Raw genomic sequence first — 20,560 nt, 5'->3', positions numbered from 1 at the left:
TATGTGTACATTTTCATTTTAAAAAATACCTTAAAATGAAAAAAAGGCAGAAGGGAACATGTTTGGTCAGTGTGTACAAATGTGTATATACACCAGTACTTATACTCACATATTCTGTACTGCTCATCTTTAAATCACTAAGAATGCAGTCTTTTGGATTTGGTGGTTTACAAAGCAAGTTCACCTCCATTTAACCAAACAAATGTGTGTTCAAGAAATGGCTTGTTTTCTACAAATTAGAACTGCAAATCAGCTTTATTTCTAATATACACAGACAATTACTCATTTGTATACTGACAACATACAATTTTAAAATGCTAACAGGAGGTGGTGTTGTCTCATGATACAAGTACATGTATACAATCTATGAATAGGTGGCTAATAACCTGACATTTCCAGTCAATTAAACTCTCAGCTTTCTATATGCAGATTATGTCTAGACTTTGACTAGATTGCAATGCCTATAGTGCTTCACTACTGAAAATTCTTTTTAGTTTAGTATTAGACCTAATCGAGGTCTGGGCAACTGGCCCCATATGTATTTTCATCCAATATTGCAGGCTAGTAGTTTGTCTAAAAAAGAAAATAAAATCTGCAGAATGGTAATTCTGGTTTTTCTTCAGAAGCTAAAATCATCTTAAAGCTTGCTATGATTTTGGGAAACCTCTTGGGTTCTGTCCAAACGTAGCTGTGTAGACATATTGGAACATGCTGAAAAAAAGGAGTTATTCAACCGTTTGATGAGTTACTGTCAACCAACTTATGAAAAACAAAGCAGATATTCACATCCTGTGAGATGACTAATCCAAAATTTCAGTCAGCCTATAGACTGTTGTCGCCTTTTGACTTCAGAGCCAACACCAGTCTGATAAGCTATCTGACATGATGGAATAGTGAGGAACAGAGCAGCTAGTAAAACCAGCCTGAACAATGAATTATGCAAAGCAGTTTCATTTCCTTAACCCCTCCTGGGAAATTAAAACCTGTTCTTTTTGCTGATGTGCTTTTGTAGCAATGTCAACTTACAAAAACTTACACAAGAGATTTAATAGTATGCACTAAAATCAAAAATGAGAAAAGCACCAAAACTTCATTTATTCATTAAATCCTCCAGTTTCAAACACAAAGGTTTTTCTCAGCTACTTATATTTTATACTTAACACTTACCTCTCTGCTGGACATGCTCAGGTACATAGTCTTCAAGCTCAGACTTGAGAAAGGATTTAAAGTCCATGACAGATGCACAATATATATAAAAGTGAGCTCATGGCACGTATAACATTGATGGATTAATCCAATTTAATGTCAAACAGTAATAAGTCACCAATAGCTATTAAAAAGCTAAGACTTTCAGCTACACAAAACAAAATTCAGACAAAATCCAGAATGATTGAGGCAGCTTATGGAGTTAAACGTCTATATGCACAGTATATGAGGCAAGGCTAGTTTTACAGTTTACCAGCTTCAAATAATGGTTTGTTTTGTAATATTTAGATACGAGACCTCTTCAGACTTGAATAAATGTATTCACATCTATGTTAAGACAAAATTATTTACACAATGTGAAAACTATTAAGAAATCACACTTAAGTTTCGATATTGCTATCTTTGTGTAACAAATAAAAAAAAATGACATCAGATTTGTGTTTAAAAAAGAAAAAAAAACTCCCTGAAAACGTACATTGCATCAGCACTTTCAACATACAGCTCACAAAGAAAACCGACCCTGACCAGCCATACTGTCACCTAAAAATTAAATAAATCAATCATTCTAGTGATTAGAACTGTATTCACTTCAATGGAAGCATGACCCTGCAATGTTGCATAAGGCATTGCAACAAGTATTAACTGCTCACAGTCTTTGCTCAACTGCTTTGTCTCTGTAGAGATAAAAATCACACAGTTATTACATCTGATTTTAATAGTCAAACGCTACAGACAATGAAGAGAAAAAAAAAGATCCAACATAATCGTACAGACAGAAGCACAAATAAATTAGTGCCCATTCAGCCATTATAGGTTAAATGTTTCTTAGCTTCCAAAATGGGAGCCTGAGATGGTTTACTGTGAGTTATGAGTTATATCACTTGGTTTTCTCCTCAGAGTACTTCCTCTGCTGCAGCCGCTTGGCATAGCTCTGTGCCATGGAGTTTATGATAGACAGAATGAAATAGCAGACCATGACAAGCACCACTTTCTCAAAAATCCAGGAAAGCCAGTTCTCTCCCTGCACAGAAGAAGCAAGAACAGTTTTACTACATAAATTAGAATCTTCTTGCGAAAGGCATTCATTATTGTACTGATCTGAGATCTCACACACACAAAATAAATACTGGAAAATTCCCATTAAATAATACTCATTATTCCTAATAATGGTAAGCAGGAGCAGAAACGATATTTATAATTATTAATAATAATAGTAACTTGTTAACTGTTTAAATTGTACAAAGTAAGAAACGATAGTAAGAACCGAGAATCCAAGAGTCAACAGAACTGCTGAAAAAAAAGAGACATCCACTTTCAACCCCCCTCTTTTTCTCTACTTCCTTCTTCCTCTCATTGGACACAGTGACCCATAAAAAACTGAAATTCATCTAAAAAGTACACGTAAACCTAGATTTTAAAGTCATAGTTAGCTTGCTGATGAGAGGACCTGTGAAAAATAAAACATTAAGAACTAATATGCCATTTTGTCTTAGTGCCTTGACCGAGTTTCAACATTTCCCTTAAGTCCTGTCCTGCTGCCACAAGAAACCGAAAACATTACATGCCAACCCACATTTAAAACCTGTTACCACAAAGACCTTCCTGAATAGCTGACAGACAAAGCAGGAAACTAATGTCTGGTTCTTACCGCAGGTGTCCCATCTCCAACCGGGTTGTGAAGCTTAGTCCTCTGGGCTTCCAGATATTCACGGAAAGGCTTTTGCAAGGAAGCTCCAACTCCTGGTATGACACTGTGAATGTACCGAAACAGACTACATTAGGCCAATAATGACTTACCAAGATATGAAGCTGTAGGCAGTCCCTTTAGATGGCCGTAATGCTAAGTGAGTGCACCAGCTGAGGTGCCACAGCACACTGGAGAAAGAGATCTTTGAACCCTGACTTATATTGCTGAGCTTCCTGTTGGAACTAGTCTGAAGCTATTAATCAGGAAGTGAGTCGATATTGTGTCATCAGTACCATGTAAGAAGAACCGCCCAGGTTTGAAGGAGTGTCTGCCAGTGACACACATCTAATGAACAATGCAGCAGCACATCTAAAGGCTTATAAAAGCCTTAAATCTTGTTTCAGATTTTTAAGACAAACTAACGTAACACTGCACTACAAATGAAACACATTAATTTCTGATGACTTGGTTACAACTAGATAATACAAAATGTTATTTGTTTATTAGTGAATTACAAATGTTTGTATTAAAAGGGCAAGTAATAAATTTGCTGTTATTTATTGAAGAAGTGAAATAATTATTTGAGCGATCTTACATTTGAAAATGAGGAAAATCTGACACCGTCTGATGATCTTTCTCATGAAATAGGAACTTTAAATTTAAACCTATTTATATATAAAATATAAATTAAAAGTACATTTTTATAAAAAACAGATAGACTCATGGGCATGACACGAGTCATCCAAGCCCACACCACTGTGAGAACTAAAGACTGGCGGTTAAGAACCCAACCCATTACCATTCTCCATATCAAACGGAGGCTCTTTCAGTGTTCTCGCCACTTTTCCTTTCATCAAATTTAGTCACCACATTCCACCATTATATCAGTGAATTTTATCATGAAAGACGTGTGGTTCCAATTATGAAGGAAAAAGAATTTCCAATTCAGCCTCTGAGAAGTGCAAGAGGGGCACCCTACCTCTAATTTTAACTCACTGTGGTTGATCATAGAGGTGCCATCTACATCTTGCTAACCCAACAGCAATCTCCTTAAATGGCATTTCTTTCAGTCGGCTAAAAGCCAGACAGCATTACACACAAAGCTATTAACAAAACTGCTATAAAGCAAAAGCTCAAAGCTCTTCAGTTGATGATTCAGACAAGACGGCTTAAAGAATCTGACCACTGCCGTGAGAAACTGAATTGCATGCGAAAGCAGACACTCAAAATGAAAGAAACATACACAACATTAGGAGAGCAGTGAACTGGGCTAAATGCCTCCAAGTTCCACAACATATAGATCTGGTAAATTACTAGATGTGGTCCAAACAACAAAAATGATCTCAAAAGAACCATTCCTTGATTTGATTCATAAATACTAAACCTATTCTTTAACCAACATTAAAAAAAAAAAAAAATCTTGTAGCTTAAAGTTTAAACACACTATTTTAGTTCTTAGCTGTATGGCATTCCGTGTCTAAACTATGAAGTAGCGAGTGCAGTTTAATACCGTCTACAAATGTGCAGTACTGAGCGCAAGTCAGAGACTACTCTTCATTTACTGAATTTACAGTAAAAGCAGCAATTAAGTGCGTTATTTTTTTAGCATGAAAAAAGTAGAAAAAATGTAACAGAAAATTACAGATATAATATATATATATATATATATATATATATATATATATATATATATATAAATTTCTTTCATATTTCTGTCCACGCTTTGGATCATTTAGAATGATTATTATATGCTAAAGTAGTTACATTGTGCTTTAACCCACTTAATCAACAGGTTATTTATTACATTATTTGATCAAATTGGGCACAATGCTTGGCCAAATGCAAAAAAGGACATACTCTTTAAGAACACGTGCAGTCTATATATCATTCTTTGGCCACTGCAATATTGATGCAGGTAAAATAATCTGATGTGTTTTTAACAACAACTTTGTTTTGAATACTTTTCATATGCTATTTTTGGTCTTGTGTTCATACTCTGTCATTTAGAAACTCCAGCACAGCCAGAAATCATGGGTTCTCCCTATTTTCTTCATAAACACATGGCTCTATTACTCACCCAATCAGAGAAACCATCTGCTCCACTATGTGCTTGCTGAATGTTATGATAACAAATAGTTTCTGTGGAGAGATCAGACATAGACACAAAGTTTCAGACAATGAATCAAGAGCATGAGGAGTAAGGGAGATGAGATGAAAAGGCCTTGCTGGGGTGCTGAGAATCAGACTAACATTAAGAGGGAAAGGATATGACACGCAAAGCCTTGAGGCACATTGCGTCTGCAGGAGATGCTGAGAGACTCCCACCCAGAGGAGGAGAGGTGAGATCACTGACTGACACAAGCTTACGATGTGTCAGCCTGCTTTAATGACTGAAACAGCTCCTCAAGGGACTCCTGTTTGCTTGACCCATGCCTAGAAACTGTATAGTCATCGTTTTGATTAAACAGAAAAGGTTTTTTTTGGTGAAGTGTGTACCTTTCATGCTGCTTCAACCAAGAAGTCTCATTAAAGTAGAGACTTGTCATAACTAAGCACTAAAACTTTGAGAATAAACATAGAAAAAAAAACAAGAAATCAGCAGCATAATTTCCTTTAAACGTTTGTAGAATGTTCTCATGGCAGAACAACAGACATGAACTTCCTCAGCAGCTGTGTTGTCATGAAACCATTAAACATGAACATTTAAAAGAAATTATGGTAGTCCTGTCTGAATTTCATTTTTGTTCATTTTTATTAGAACAAATTTTCTTTATACTTTACTGTGCTTCATATCTTTCTGACCTGATGGGCACCCTGTTCATTATTCCTAAACATTTTTGTCCTAAAGCATTCAGGGGAAAACAGCCTCATTTGGTACCTCCACGGTCATGAAACAATGTTCTAATGTTATTACAACTGTAGACAGTACATAAGTATAGACAAAGTACATCAATGTATGTAGAAAAATTTCTGTAATTAAGCAACTTCAATAATGAAACATGACAAGAACAGAAACACTCGACAACTGAATAAACAACTCTAATACATTTGTTCTTTGAGTGTACCTGAATGTGCATCTTAATAACCGCCTTTCCAATTAAAGTAGCTCCAAAAAAGGTCCAAAATGGAATAAGGAAATGGCCACATGTAATGCCAGCCAGGTCAAAAAGGGGATTTGGGATCTGAGGAACGAAAAATAAGAAACAAAGAACATAATGAATTAAAGAATTAATGTAATGTATTTACAACACAGAGTTTAGCATTACTTTGCAGCATGTAAACATTATTTTTTCTTCTCAGTTTCAGTCATCAACACATCACGTTTATTTTTAAAATATAAGTACTCATTTATGCACATACAGACTTAAAGGCAAGCAAAATAATTACTAAAACTAATAATGTGCTAACATTCAGTGACAAGTTCTAGGGTTTGCTCCACAAGTCAAATTTCTTTACAACAATAAAGGAGAACTACATTTTTGGTGCTAAAGTACACAATAAAAATGCCAAGGCCAAGTAAATTCCAACAGATTCCAATTCCAACACCACTGTTTCATGAAAGGCTAGTTAAAAGGTACAAAATTAACATATTCTTAAATGCATTCGTTTTTAAATTCACTTTGGCATCATGATGGCAAAATTTGACAGAATAAATCTCTTAAATTATATTATCAATATAATTTGAATGAAAAGTAGAATCTTTCAAAAACATACAGAATTTTCACAATTTTTTAGTATTTATGTCATATCCCCCTTTAGCTTTAATGGCGGTGTGCACTCAGGGTGGCATGAACCATATATTTGTGCAAACGCCTCTGATCAATAGATCAAAACCTTATCTGAACTCATGCGTTAATGGATAAATGGATAATGGGATAAATAAGGAAAAAAAAATGTTTTTTTGCAACAATGTTGCAATTTGGCTTAAATTTGATTAATGAATCTAGGAATAGTTTAGAATCTTCCATATTTCTTTATTTATTTTACTTGTCATATATTTGTTTTCTTTATATGCAGTCTCACACACACACACACACACACACACACACACACACACACACACACACACACACACACAAAGCAGAAAGAGAAACTTACTGAGGCACAGGCTAGAATTCCTAAGAATCCCACTTTCTGAACCAAGTTTTGAACAGCGAGTTTTGCTCTTGTTGCAAAGTCCTGCAAAGCACAGGGAACATTTCAAGTCTTTGCCATCAGTTCTATACTATTATAAATTACTATCTGAGTTACAGGATAAAAACCAAGTGAGCAATTACTGAAACTAATCCAGCTGTAAACATACATAATGCATGTTTTATTAAGTGTTGGCTAACTCCATGATAAACCCAACAAGCTTTGCTATAGTTTATGCAACAGGGCCAAAGTATGGAAGCAAGCAGTGATTTTCATTATCAAGTCCATTTACCAACAACCAACACAACATGTATTTAACCCAAGCAGTCTTTTTTTCTCCATTCAAAATACATTTCTTTAGTTTTCAGTGACATAGCCTTACAGTACTGAGTTCTATGAGAGAAGCCTTCAGTCTTTATTGATAACAGTCTCCCATAGTAACCAGCTTGTAATTCTTTTAAAAACTACTAATTTAACAATTCAGTTCATCAAGTCTTCAGGAGCATCTGGAAGTGAGAATCAAGTGGATATGATTAAAGCTGCAATAAAACTCTGCAGGATAATTACCAAGCGTAAAAGAAATGAGTCAGCTAGCTGTACACTACTGCTGCCGCTTTTAGTCAAACTCTTAAATATTATAAACATTTTTATTTTATATTTATTAAGCATATTATTGTCAATAAAATATTAATGATTAATTTTACAAAGATGCTGCTGCTTTCAAATGTCTGGCCTATAGTTTAAATGAAAAACTTTCAGAATGTATAAGATGACTCTCCGACCCTTTTCAGTGGATGCTTTAGTAATACATAAAGGTTTCATCACTGGGTGTGGTCTTGTAGCATAAACGCCAATTCAAACGCTGGTTGAAGGCCTGTCGGTTGGATTGAGTCATAAGTGAGCTTCTCTGGATTGAAAATCTGTCCAGTAAAAACACACATGCACATTCCTAACGTTTCGGGTAGAAATACTGTCACAAAGTTGAGCAACAAAGCCACTCTAGGCAATACTACATAAAGGACTAGTGCACTTAAATACAATATGTGTACAATGTACAGAGTGTACCGAAACAGATCATAAAATGACACGATGCAGTTCAGACTGCATTCCATTCCAGACCGGTGAAAGGGCAACTTTTTGCTGATGCATCATCTGCTAAACGTACCATATTGAATACCACTTTTAGGCATTTAACCAATTAAAATTTCTCCCAGTGAAAAGAATAGGCCATGTGGGGTCCACTCAGACACTAACAGGCCATAATTAAAAGGAAGCTGTCCCTCTGAGTCACCCGCCTGTTCAAAGAGTTTACTGGAAATCAGAGGAGGGTTTTTCAAAGAAGCTGTCACATGACCAGGATCGGTAAACCACAACACCGAAGGCTGATGGGCGTGACCCAGACACATCACAAACTAGCCGCTGACAGGGTACAGAATGATGGGTGGCGGCACCTTTAGGTTCAAAAACCATGAACACTCGGATGTTGTGGAATGCCCTGTGAAATTGAGTTTAATCCCCAATTCCCGCATCTAAGGGCAAGGTGTTAAAGCATGCATACACTGTGAATCAAATGCAGCTAGAATGTTTCCTTTTGTTCTACTAAGTTTTTAAGTAACATTATGATTTTCCCAAAAGAGACAAAAGTGACCAAAAAAAAAAATGGACTGAACTGCACTGAAATCAAAACCACTTACCAAAAAACCAAAAATGGGCATTGGACAGATTAGATTTGACTGATATTTCAAACTGATATTTAAACAATAAGAACTCAGAAACAGCAGAACAACTGAGTGGCACTGGACTTCTGTGCTAAATTATCTACATTTTATTTTTTTACTGCCCTTGTGATCCTTTAGAAATAAATGATGTATTTCTCTGTAATGCTAATTCAGGTTTTAATTTCTACATTTAAAAAATGTTTATGTTTATGTTTTAGCATCAGCAGATATGTATAGTCATATGCAAAGGTTTGAACACTCCTGGTAAAATTACGTTTTATTTTCTAAGTGAAAATAAGTCAACACATCCTCCACAGAGAACTTACATGTGGCATTTTTCTGCAAATTGTAATATATAATTTCTGTTAATTTGCTGAGTTTAACATATTGTAGAAATAAAATATAAAACATGCCATAACTTTTGCACAGGCTACATTTTATGGATTTTTTTTTTCAATAAGCTAAATTCAGTAAATAAACATTAATTGTGCATTACACTGTGCAGAAGTGTGTTCTCTGTACAGGATGTGTTACAGAACTTAGTTTCACTTACAAAATCAACAAAACATGTAATTTGACCAAAGGCACAAAGTTTTGAATTCAACTATACATGAAAAAAAATATCGGATATTGGCATCGGCACACAATTTCTGCATCAGTGCGTCCCGCTAGTAGGTGCATTGTTGGTCAACATAGAAACTTAATTAATTTTCTAACCTAAATAAACAGTGATCTGACCATGTCATTGATGGCACAGAGTTGAATACAAGGTTGTTCGTACATTTCAGACTAGTTCTATGTAATTGAGGAATTCAAAAACTGTTGATAGCCAAGCTGTTTGACAGCACATACGCAGCCTTAACTGCAAAAGGTCCTACAAAGGAGTGGCAGTGTAAAACTGGAGAGAATCGTCACCTGTGCGCTCTGTGCCTGTTCCAGCATTTCTTCAAATTCCTCATAGTCTTCATCGTCTGGTTCAGCCCCAGAAAGGCGCGCTGCTCGCGCCATGAAGTATGGAGGCAGTTCTCCAATAGCCGTGCCTGCACCCTGTACACAGATCCAATACTCAAACTAGCCTCTCCATATCAAGCATAGACAACCATTTATTTAAAACCTATGACAATGTAAAGTTATTGTATCTTAACAGAATCATTTAATAAACACAAACTAAAAACTGGCTTTATATTAATGATAATATTTATAGACCTCAATACTTATAACTCTACACATTACTCATTAAATGTCTATATTACTTGTAGACTTTTGTATCTTATATCTTATGCAATATATAACACGTTACAAAGAGAGATTTATTAAATATTAAAATAATATAATATATTATTATATTTGATATGTGATATATGTATTATTTACGATAATAATAATAATAATAATAACATTGCATATTAATAATTAATAATAATTATTAAAAATAATAATATTGCATCTTAACAGAATCATTTAATAAATGAAAGCTAAAAATATAATAAGATAAGATAATCCTTTACTAGTCCCATTCTCAGTGCTACAGCAGCAAAGGGATAGCAAGGCACTCAAGAAAAGAAAAGAAGTAGCAAGAAGATAATTAACAAGCAAGTAATTAACCCTGTTAATTATTGAACAAGGTTTTTACAGTTTGTTACTTGTTACTATATATATATATATATATATATATATATATATATATATATATATAAATAAATAATTATTAAAAGTAAAAACTAAGTTGAAAATATAAACTATCCTTCACAAAAATTAACAACAAAGAATATAATTTTTACTATAAATAAGAGTATTGCATATGAGGTAATACATAGTATGAGACAATGTTTATCAACCTCAAACTTATAATGTAACGACATGCATTATAATATATTATTATTATTATAAATTGTAATAATGTATTAATAATTGTTTATATAATAGTCTACAAGTATTGTTTTTTAAAGAATGACAATTATTAATTATTAATACATATTATTATTCTTATTATTCTAAATAATATTCCAATATACTTATATTTGTTTATTTTTTTATTTTTTAAGAATGCCACTTCTTGTAGCATATCCTTTTGTGCCAACTCGTTCTCAGTAGCTTTCATTCCTTCTAAGCTTTTTTAGTGAAGTATTGTTTTAACTACTAACATGTGGTAGGGAAATGAGTTAATTGCCAGTCAATTACAGCCATGTGTGGAAGACAACTGTAATCCTTTTTTATGAGTGCAGAGAAAAGGGATACACTCTAATAATAAAATAGCAAGAATGAATGTAAAGCATCTAAGCATGTCTGCAATGCACTCACCCACATGCAGGCCTCCAGGCGGACCTTTGACATGATAGTCCAGAGGGAAACGCTATCCTGCACCACCTCCTCCTCCGGACATATGATCTGGGTTGGGTACGGAGGCTCGGGGAAGTTTACAGAGCCACACTCGTACGCTGCCAGAGTTACAGAGGCTATGTGTGGGCCCTGCAGAGGACAAGAGGATTTCAGTGAGGAGGAGACAGCAAGGAGTCAATTATTTGAACAGAGCGCACTCGCTCTCCGCTGTATGTACATAAAACAGTGGCTTATTGTGGCTAGAAATTTCTTTTTATTGTTTGCTGAGTAGCCATTAGCATGCTAACTAGCAAGCTAGCAGAATAAAGTGATGAGGTTTACTCATATGGCTTATAAACCCTATCATTTTCAAGTTTAAAAAGGAAAATGCACCCACTCGCGATGATTTATGGGCAATTTCTATTGCACTTGTGTTCCCACGATCCTTCACCCCTCTGAGGGCTTATCTAAAACTATTTAAGCTAAAAAATAGCAGAACAGCCCTTAAGATGGTGTTCGGGGATTCTCTCAAGGGGAAACGATGAGGCCATGTGGACAAGGGCTTGTTAAAACCAGCATTGCTTTAGGTGGTAAGTATCCACAGAAACTGAGACAATTATTTTTGTAGATTTATTTATATGGATTTTTATGGATTAATTAATCATCAGCTAAGATTTCATGACAGGCCTAAAACATCTGATCCAACATTGTCAGCTAATTAACGAGCCCTTCCTGAGTGGAATCCATTCAGGAGAAGCAAAACTTTAAGGCTGTGCTGGACTAGGGAACTCAGGAAGGACTGAAACGCTAACTTAACCTAAAATTCTGTGCTTCGGTACAGGCGAACAACACATCTAAAACATGTTAAAACATTTTAAAGCCATTCAAATACACAGATCTTCCAGTGCTGTTCTTAATGAACACTCATGGAGTTGATGTGGCACTGTTTTGTCTATTCACGAGTGGGGAGGTAAAACTTAAAGACTCACAAAAATATTCGCCAGACTAAACACAAAGTATAAATCAATTCAGCTAACGAAAAGAGGCCACACAATAAGTCAATGATGTCAGCTTCTCCCAGGGTCTACTATGTGGGAATCGTGGCAGGGGAGTATTCCATATACAATATGCCACGGGTCAAGCACATTGCAAACATCTGACACACTTCCTAAAGCTTCAAATAGCAGAACTCGCTCTGGTCAGAGTCATCCGGCTACACTGAGAAGAGGCCAGGTGGGGTCTGGTTACCATTCAGCATACTGATTAGGGCAAACAAAAGTCTAAATCCTTTCTATGGGATTATATAAACAACTTAAAACCTTTATGTGGAACTTGCTTCATCGCAAGAAATTAGTGATGACTGATATTTCTCAGCAGAAGCATCCGCCTAGATGGCTGCCGAGCTGAGGAACACCTGTGGTCAGCAGAGCTGAAATCATCGAGTCAGGAACACTTCAGTGCCAGTCACAAGCTAAGCACGATCTCATGATGCAGTCATACAGCTGAAGGCTGGTAGAGCCTGATCAGGTGATGTCACATCACTTAGTGTTAAAATAACTTAATTTTCCAGGCAATGAGGAATCAAAAGAGCTCAATATGAAATGTATAGGCATTACTAAGCATTAGGGTTAGTTTTTTTCTGATTTGTTGCTGCTAAAGTGCAAAATTGTATTCTTTTGGGTGAACAACAATTGTTTTCGGTATTACAATTGTACAGTATGGTTACAAATCCATGATCAAGTCATTTGATTTCATTTCCACTGCCAAACGAACCGTACCCAAGTACCAGAGAAAATGATTTATTTGGGTTTATGAGTTATGGAAATTAAATGAAAATTGTATATTTTAATGTAATTTAATTATTCTATTGGCAAAGTATAACATTGATAACATCTACCAACAAAACAATAAAATATTCAGATATTAGATATTTACAAGAATTATGTTATGGTCTATTTAAACCCAAGGCTTTCATTGAGATGGTAGCAAGCTAAATATACACAAAATCATAATTTAAAGGGTACTTTCTGTTGGACGGTGACTGTGCCTAACCTTACCACCTAAATTTTAACTTGTGAAAAATAATTATTTGTATTTCTTTTCCAATATTGTTTTTAAAAGATATTTTTGCTTTCTTTTGAAGTGAAGTTAAAATGTTTAGATTTATCTAGACTTTAATTTTTAAATAAAAAAAAACTTTATTCAAAAATACTGTCCCGTGTTTTCATGCCACCACCGAAACACAGATTTTCTGCAATTAAGTAAACTTGTTTGAGTTTTTAAAAAATATATTAGATTTTGTGTGTGCAACTGTTCAGAGCTGTGTTTGCTAGTTATGTACTGGCTAGTTTTTTTGTTGAGTTCTGCTCATAATTAGCTACAACCGTCACTACCGAAATAGTACCTACTGAACATTTAGTAAAGTTTTGGCAGGGTTATGATTGTTTTGGCTGTGACAAAATGGAACACAAACTCATTTATTTTAATAAACATATTTAAAGTATAGAGTCACTCAAAGCAAAAGGATTTTAGTCTAAAATCAAAATCAGTTAAAGGTCCAAGATGGGTCTTCAACTCTGACTTTGATCCAGTTTGGCAGAATGACACATATACAGAGTGCAAAAGAGTGGATTCTTATTTTATTGCTTTATCAAAGATGTTGATGTTACTGGATTTTTTTTTCTTCCTCCTGCAATAAGAAAGATGTGAAAACCTGATACCAATGCTGTAATTTTGAGATGCTGTATATGAAATGTTTTATCTTATGTACCTCTCATATCTTATGTACATACATTATCTTATTTTTTATTCAGATTTCTCTGTTTCAGTTTATTTCACTGCTTCTGTTTACTTCTTGGCTATACTTAAACTCTGTTCATATATGTTTTGATCCAAACGTATAACAGTGTGATAACTAATGTCCCTATTACTGTTACTGACTGCAAAGATTTAATGAATTAAATAGTCAGACAACTGCCATTTCTAAAAACACTAGATAGCCAGAATCTCTGTCTCATTTAAAACCAAAAACAGAGTAAAAAGGACAAAAGGTAAATCAGAACTTGTAGCTTCTCTATTGTTGTTACTGTTGGCTGCGTTTCCTGTTAACACAATCTTATGTACCTGTCATATCTTATGTACATACATTATCTTATCTAATTTTTTGTTTATATATCTGTTTCGGTTTATTTAATTGCTTCTGTTTACTCCTTGGCTATACTTAAACTCTGTTCATATATGCTTTGATCCAAATGTATAACAGTGTGATTATTAATGTCTCTAGTATTATTACTGAGTGCAAAGATTTAATGAATAAAAAAAATAAATTAATTAATTAATTATTTAATTTAAAAATTCAGACGACTGCCATTTCTAAAAACACTAGACAGCCAAAATCTCTGTCTCATTTAAAACCAAATACAGAGTAAAAGGGCATAAGGTTAATCAGAACATGAAGCTCCTACACTGTTGTTACTGTTGGCTGTGTTTACTGTTAACACATTTATGCGACCACTATACAACCTCCAGAGAACTACGCCCATATTCATGGTTCTGTTTTGCGATGGGAAATGGACACAGGTAGGCCAGCAGGGTACAGTTCTGGGTTGGAATTAGTAACCATACTGTGGTATACCACAATATCTGGGGTAAGAAACACCTTTTGTGTTTTTTGTTTAAAGTACACATCAAAACTGCTGTCAAATCAATGTAATCTTTATCCTGAATTTAGAATGTGTACATCAAACTCAGCACACACAAAAGCACTTAGCAGACATGTTAAAGGAGTAGTTCAGTGACTTATCTATGAAAATGTACACACACAATTCTGGCTTTGGTTACTGCTATGCATACAGTACAGTTCACTTACAAATGGAAATGAAGACAAAACGCATGATCACAAATTTGTAACCATGTCGTACCGCCCTGCCTGGAGGAAAAACAGTAGCTAACCTAAAGGTTTGCACAACTAACAATGAAGCAACAATGCAGAAAAACTAACCCTAATTTCTAATAATGCCTTCCATAAAGTTTTACACTGGGTTCTATTAATTCCTCTTCACCTGGGAAATGAAGTTATTTTAACACTAAGTGATGATCAACCTGATCTCTAAAATGATGAAGTTTCACACAATGCTAGCTGGTGGTTATAAGCTTTCATTACTTATGAGCTACATTAGCCTCGTAGTTCCGATGCAGAACTAAAGAAGTAACTTCAGGCACCAAACAAGTCTATACTGACTATATCTGAGGTGAGAGGAAAATTGTGTAAATTAGTTTAAATTAGTCCTTAAAGGACTTGTTGTTTACAGTATACTTGCTACGTGAAGCTTCATGTTCATCCAGCAATGACAGAGCTTTGAGTGAGTGGACACAAGAGCTCGAAAACCCCATCGCAATCAGACTTTCACATCCTCATTTTCTGAAAGCTGAGCATGAGCACTAACCACATGCAAGTCACTGCACTGCCATGATGACATCACCAAAGTTCGACAGAAACGGCTCTGACCGCTGCCTGATAACTCTGACTCAATGGAAATGAGCGTGTGATTCCACCACGCGGGCAAACTGTGAGCAGCATAAATTTGGAGCAGCAAATTCAGCACAGAAGGAGCCTCTTGCTTAATAAAGCCCAAAAGCCCCTGGAATGATTTCAGTCCAGCCATGCATAAGCATTTATAGAAAATGTGTGGTTTAAACTTTACAAGATAAGCAAATAAGGAAGTCATCATTAATTTCACTTAATGTTCATAATGTGAAATAAAGTGACTTGGGACAAAAGTAACAGAGAGCCCTCCATGTTCTATATTTGGAAGAGCTGACAGTTGATACAGGGAAAAGTTCAACTTCCATATTTAACAGGGACACGTTGGTTATAGTTTAGCCACCGGCTAAAAAACATCAGATCTAAACTGACAGACCACAGATACTCAGATTTCAATATGTCTACAAGAGAAAAGCAGAAATAAGAAGACTGTACTGACAAATTGTCATGCTAGAAAAAATAACCTATATAAAAGATTTTAATTTATATCATCGCTGTCAGAACAAAACCTTGTATCTGTATTTTTACCTTTTTAAAACAATTTTTTTTAAAATGCCAGCTGCCATTTACACCGTTTCAACACGTTAGGATGAAGAGACCAAAATAAATGGTCCAAAGATTTGTAACATTAACATAAACCCTTAACAGGGTTTTCTTTCCTTCTCCTGTAATTTACGTTTTTGAAGATGTGAGGTTTTGTTCCAACAGGGACAATATTTTATTATATTGTATTGTATCGTGATGTCTCATATTGTGTTGTCTTGTACTGTATTATAAATTACAGTTGTATGAAAAACGTTTGAATACCCATGGTTGAATGTGTTTTGTTGATTTTCTGAGTGAATGCATCCTCTATAGAGAACAAACTTAAATATGGCTTTTTCCTGCAAATTTTATTTAACACTCCAACATGTTAAATTCTGCAAATAAACAGTAGTGATCCATTAAAATGCATTGAAATTTAATTTTAATACGTTAAAATTAAGAAGTGTTCTGTAGAGAACTTATTTTAACTAAGGAAATCAACAATATGCGTCAGACTGTGACGCCCAAACTTTTGCATAAGACTATATATATATATATATTTCCGCTACAACCTCCTCTCTCTTTTTTTAAAAGCTCTTACCAGGTAAAGAAGGAAAGTGTGTAGGCCCGTGCCAAGGCCTACTGAAGACAAAATCCCCAAGCCTACCCAGTAGGCACACCACAGGATCTTCTTCTCCAAATATTGTACATACTGAAAAAGACAATCACCAGATAAAAGATAAAAGAAGTTACACTCAAACAAGACACTATCAACCATGTGCTAATACCATTATACAGGTCATAGGTCACCTTCTGATGTGCTCCTTCTATAGAGTAGGCCATTGAGAAAACTGAAAAAAGCACTAGGACCAAAAACACTGCACCTCTTCTCTGCCACAGCCTGCAATGACAGGAGGAAAAAAAGTGTCCACAGTTAAACACACTCATTTACATTGCACTCTACATCACTGAGAAATGTGATGAAATAGTGAAAAGTACATTAACATTAATTAAATGTCAAACTAACGTTCATGTTGTAGCCTACTTTAAAGAAGAATTACACTGATCAAAATTTCTGCATAATTAAATAGTTAAAATGTAAACAAAGAGTGGTTGGACAATAAATGCTCCATTCTGAAGAAACTTACTGAGTAGGAATTGTTCACAATGATGGGTCTGAAAAGCTCCCTCACAGAAAGTTATTAAAGGAAAAGATTATGAATACTCCGATGTGAATACACATCGCTTTACAACAGTTTTGAGAGAAGGCTTTAGCCTAAAATGTATTTTTTTTAAATACAATCATGTCAGAGAGGTACACACTACAGATGCACAACTGGAATCAGCAGCACGAACTTGCCAATGGACAAATTTATAGCTTTTATTTTGGCAGATCTGTGTTGTAATTTTATGACGTGCATAATGTAAAGCAGGTAAGTGCACTGTATTTGAATGCTGCTGCTACACCTAAAACAAAAAAATCACAGTATAATCATTCATGATTCATGAAGCCATTTGTCTCTTACTTTCTATGAAGCAGTTTATTTGACTGAAATAAATTTAAAACTGAACCATTTAAAATGCCAGTTTGGCCCATTAAAGAGTAAATAATGTAGTTTATATGGAAAGTTTGGATAATCGTTGGAAGTGTGCTAAAGCGTTTCATGTGTTTCATCTGCCCCACACAGTGTGAGCTTTGGATTAAAAGGCTAATGAATATCAAACAAACAAAGAAAAAAAAGCATTGGCCAATTTGACAGTAAAGAAATAAGAATCGCCCATCAAAATTCATGATTGATGCATCCCTAGTACATGCAGGGCATTGTAAGGCAAAATAGTCCTTAAAGAAGACATTTTTTTCATATTTACCACCATTACACCATATTCGACATTTTACACAAAAACTCAGAACACACATGTAGGCTCACTGGTTGTTTTGCACAGTTTAAAAAAAAGCCTATGTCTGCATTGTAGACATTTTCACCTCCTGTTTCTATTAGCACCACTGTAAAGAAAGAGTCTTTTTAATGCACCATTTCACTTCAAACCATTCTGAATGACTTTGGTTACAAGTTACCAATTTAAATATGAAGAAATACTTAAAAAGGTCAGTGCAAAGGCCAGAACACATTCAAAGCCACTTGCTTATTGAAAGTTGGCTGGTGTGCTTACCTCCATGTCCACTCCTTCAACGTGATGAGGGTTTCTAGGAAAGAATACTGAAGTGTGAGGAGAGGTTTTCTCCACAGCACCAGAGAGAGACGCTCTTCTCGGTCCTGCTGTTTTCTCTCTCTGAGTGACGCATCTAAACATGCAGAGCACAGGGCATTCACACATACAGCAACATCAGCCATTACACCAGCGCACTCTGTGGAATGCAATTCATTTTATAATATTTTCATAACTCATAACCTCACCTGAGCAATAGCACAAGGAGTGACGTGTAACAGATAAAGATGGCAGCTGAGTATGTCTATAATTAACACAGGTTGCCTCCAGGCTGTTTATCTATTCACAGCCGTTCGTATCAACAGTCAACCTTTGACCGGTACAACTGGAATTCAGAGCGTGGCTGGTTTAGGCAACATGAATTACTCATCAGGCTCCATACTGACCTGTGAAATTACCGTTACGGTTTTCTTTAGGCCCAACTCTCTTCTGTGGTAAATCACAATCCGCTCCATTTTCAGCCATCTCATACACTTGGCTTCAAACAGCTATAAACAAATGAATGAATGAATGAATGAGTGAATAAATAAAATTATAAATAAGTACATTTAGAAAAATTACAAATATAATCGAAGGTTTTTATTCCAAAATGTCAAACAACACTTTGTGGTGGAAAAAAAACACAATAAAACGATAAGTTTATTTGTCTAATATAACTGGTATTAATAATAATAAAGCATTGACTTTTTTGTATGTGTAAAACTCACTTCTGACAACGGATATTATGATAAAAGACAATTCTTGTAGCATTTGATGAAACTCTTAAATTGTAATTTACATAGCTATGCTAAACATGACTGCATAATCTAGTTTTATAATTAAATCAAAATATAATCATGTTAAATTATAAATATGTGCAGTTTAGCATCAGTATAAAATATCATTAAGTAATACAGTAAAAGGTAAAACAGTTGCTGCAGTAAATTCAAATTAAACGCTTTTAATCACGAGTTTTTATATTTTAAAATAAAATGTATAACAATGTAATCATGAGAAATACACAACGACTTTTTAATTTCTCAAATGTCTCATTTCACCGTAGGTTTTCTTTTAACCAAAAAAGCCACAAAAACTGTGCTTTTCGTGTTTTGGCTTTGATTAAAGTTGAGACACCGACCAGCAGCTCTGCCACTCCAGTCAACGTCCACCAAACCCGACCTAAAGCAGAATCTCCTGAACGTTAATCCTGTAAAGCCTGAGGATGACAAATGAGGTTTAACAGAGTGAAAGAGAGACTGGAGTGAGTAGGGTAAGTGCCAACATCTGACCATTAGCCCGGTCACACAGTGGATGACTGTGAGCCAAGAGTGTTTTGAGTGTCGGGCACGGTGACCGCTCACAGCACAGGGCGCTCTCTCTCTCTCTCTCTCTCTCTCAGCGCTGAATGTGAATAAGCCCGATTGTTCAACATTAAAGCTGCTTTTGTTCACAAAATGAGCGATTCGCTCTCTGATCCATCACCAGCTCACAATAGCATGCTAGCTATCCGGCTGTCGGCTGCTGCGTGCTACGAGCTATCTTTGCTAGCGTTCGCTGCCGGACAGTAAAAACCACAGGTTTAGAAATGATACGTTAGAAAGAAGACTTTATCGTTACCACCTTTTGGGGGTTTCCTATCAAACCGGTTTAGCAGGTGAGAAATATGTGACACAAAAGCTACCCGTGTGAGGAACCGCAGAGTTGGACGGTTAGCTAGCAAGCTAGCTTCCTGTTCGCCAGCTTCTTGTTCGCATTTTCCCGTTCCTCCTTAAATGGTGCAGCAGTTTACATTCAGGCGCCTTAAGCCTGATGCACCAGAACGTCACTGCTGTACCATTTAAGGTGGAACGGGGACATTTGAACAAGCAGCTGGCGAATAGGAAGCCAATTTCAGCCTCGTTGGTATTTCGGGGCTACGTTTTGATCTAGAGCCGGAAAAAATACGCAAGCTCTTACTTATATTGATACTTAGAAGTGTGGGCTCCTGGTACAGGCCCTGAAATTTGACTATAACAGTCCGACTTGCCTTACCTTGAGCTTCAACAAGCTTCGCCCAAAGCTCTTGCTTTCTCCTGCCAATGTGGATTGCGAAGACACCGACACCGGTATCTCACTTCCTGGGAAAGGGCCACCGTTTTCTTTACAAGATAAAAGATTTTCTTTATAAAATAAAAGTCACCCGTACATTCCCCTACATCCACAGGGGAAAGTCTTTACATT

General features: G+C 35.6%; 1 protein-coding gene across 3 annotated transcripts; it reads right to left on the bottom strand.

Moving 5' to 3' along the window:
* Positions 1–1,276: 1,276 nt before the first annotated feature.
* vmp1 (vacuole membrane protein 1) lies at positions 1,277–20,478 on the bottom strand. Of its 3 annotated transcripts, none has more exons than XM_036559872.1 (12): positions 20,372–20,478; positions 18,748–18,849; positions 18,305–18,437; positions 16,943–17,033; positions 16,734–16,844; positions 11,047–11,214; positions 9,661–9,792; positions 6,992–7,072; positions 5,959–6,075; positions 4,971–5,032; positions 2,855–2,957; positions 1,277–2,227 (listed from the first exon to the last, which is right to left on the bottom strand). In XM_036559872.1, the coding sequence occupies exons 2-12, from the start codon at positions 18,824–18,826 to the stop codon at positions 2,084–2,086; spliced, it is 1,221 nt and encodes a 406-aa protein (XP_036415765.1). In that variant the 5' UTR covers positions 18,827–18,849; positions 20,372–20,478; the 3' UTR covers positions 1,277–2,083. The 3 variants fall into 3 exon arrangements, with proteins under 3 accessions (XP_036415765.1, XP_036415782.1, XP_036415773.1); XM_036559889.1 differs by lacking the exon at positions 20,372–20,478 and adding an exon at positions 20,022–20,122; XM_036559880.1 differs by lacking the exon at positions 20,372–20,478 and adding an exon at positions 19,479–19,901.
* Positions 20,479–20,560: the final 82 nt, after the last annotated feature.

This window comes from Colossoma macropomum, unplaced genomic scaffold, assembly GCF_904425465.1.
Source record: "Colossoma macropomum unplaced genomic scaffold, Colossoma_macropomum, whole genome shotgun sequence".
NCBI classification, from domain to species: Eukaryota; Metazoa; Chordata; class Actinopteri; order Characiformes; family Serrasalmidae; genus Colossoma; species Colossoma macropomum.
The sequence above is the reverse complement of the archived record's forward strand: the minus strand, read 5'-3'. Positions and strand labels throughout refer to the sequence as shown.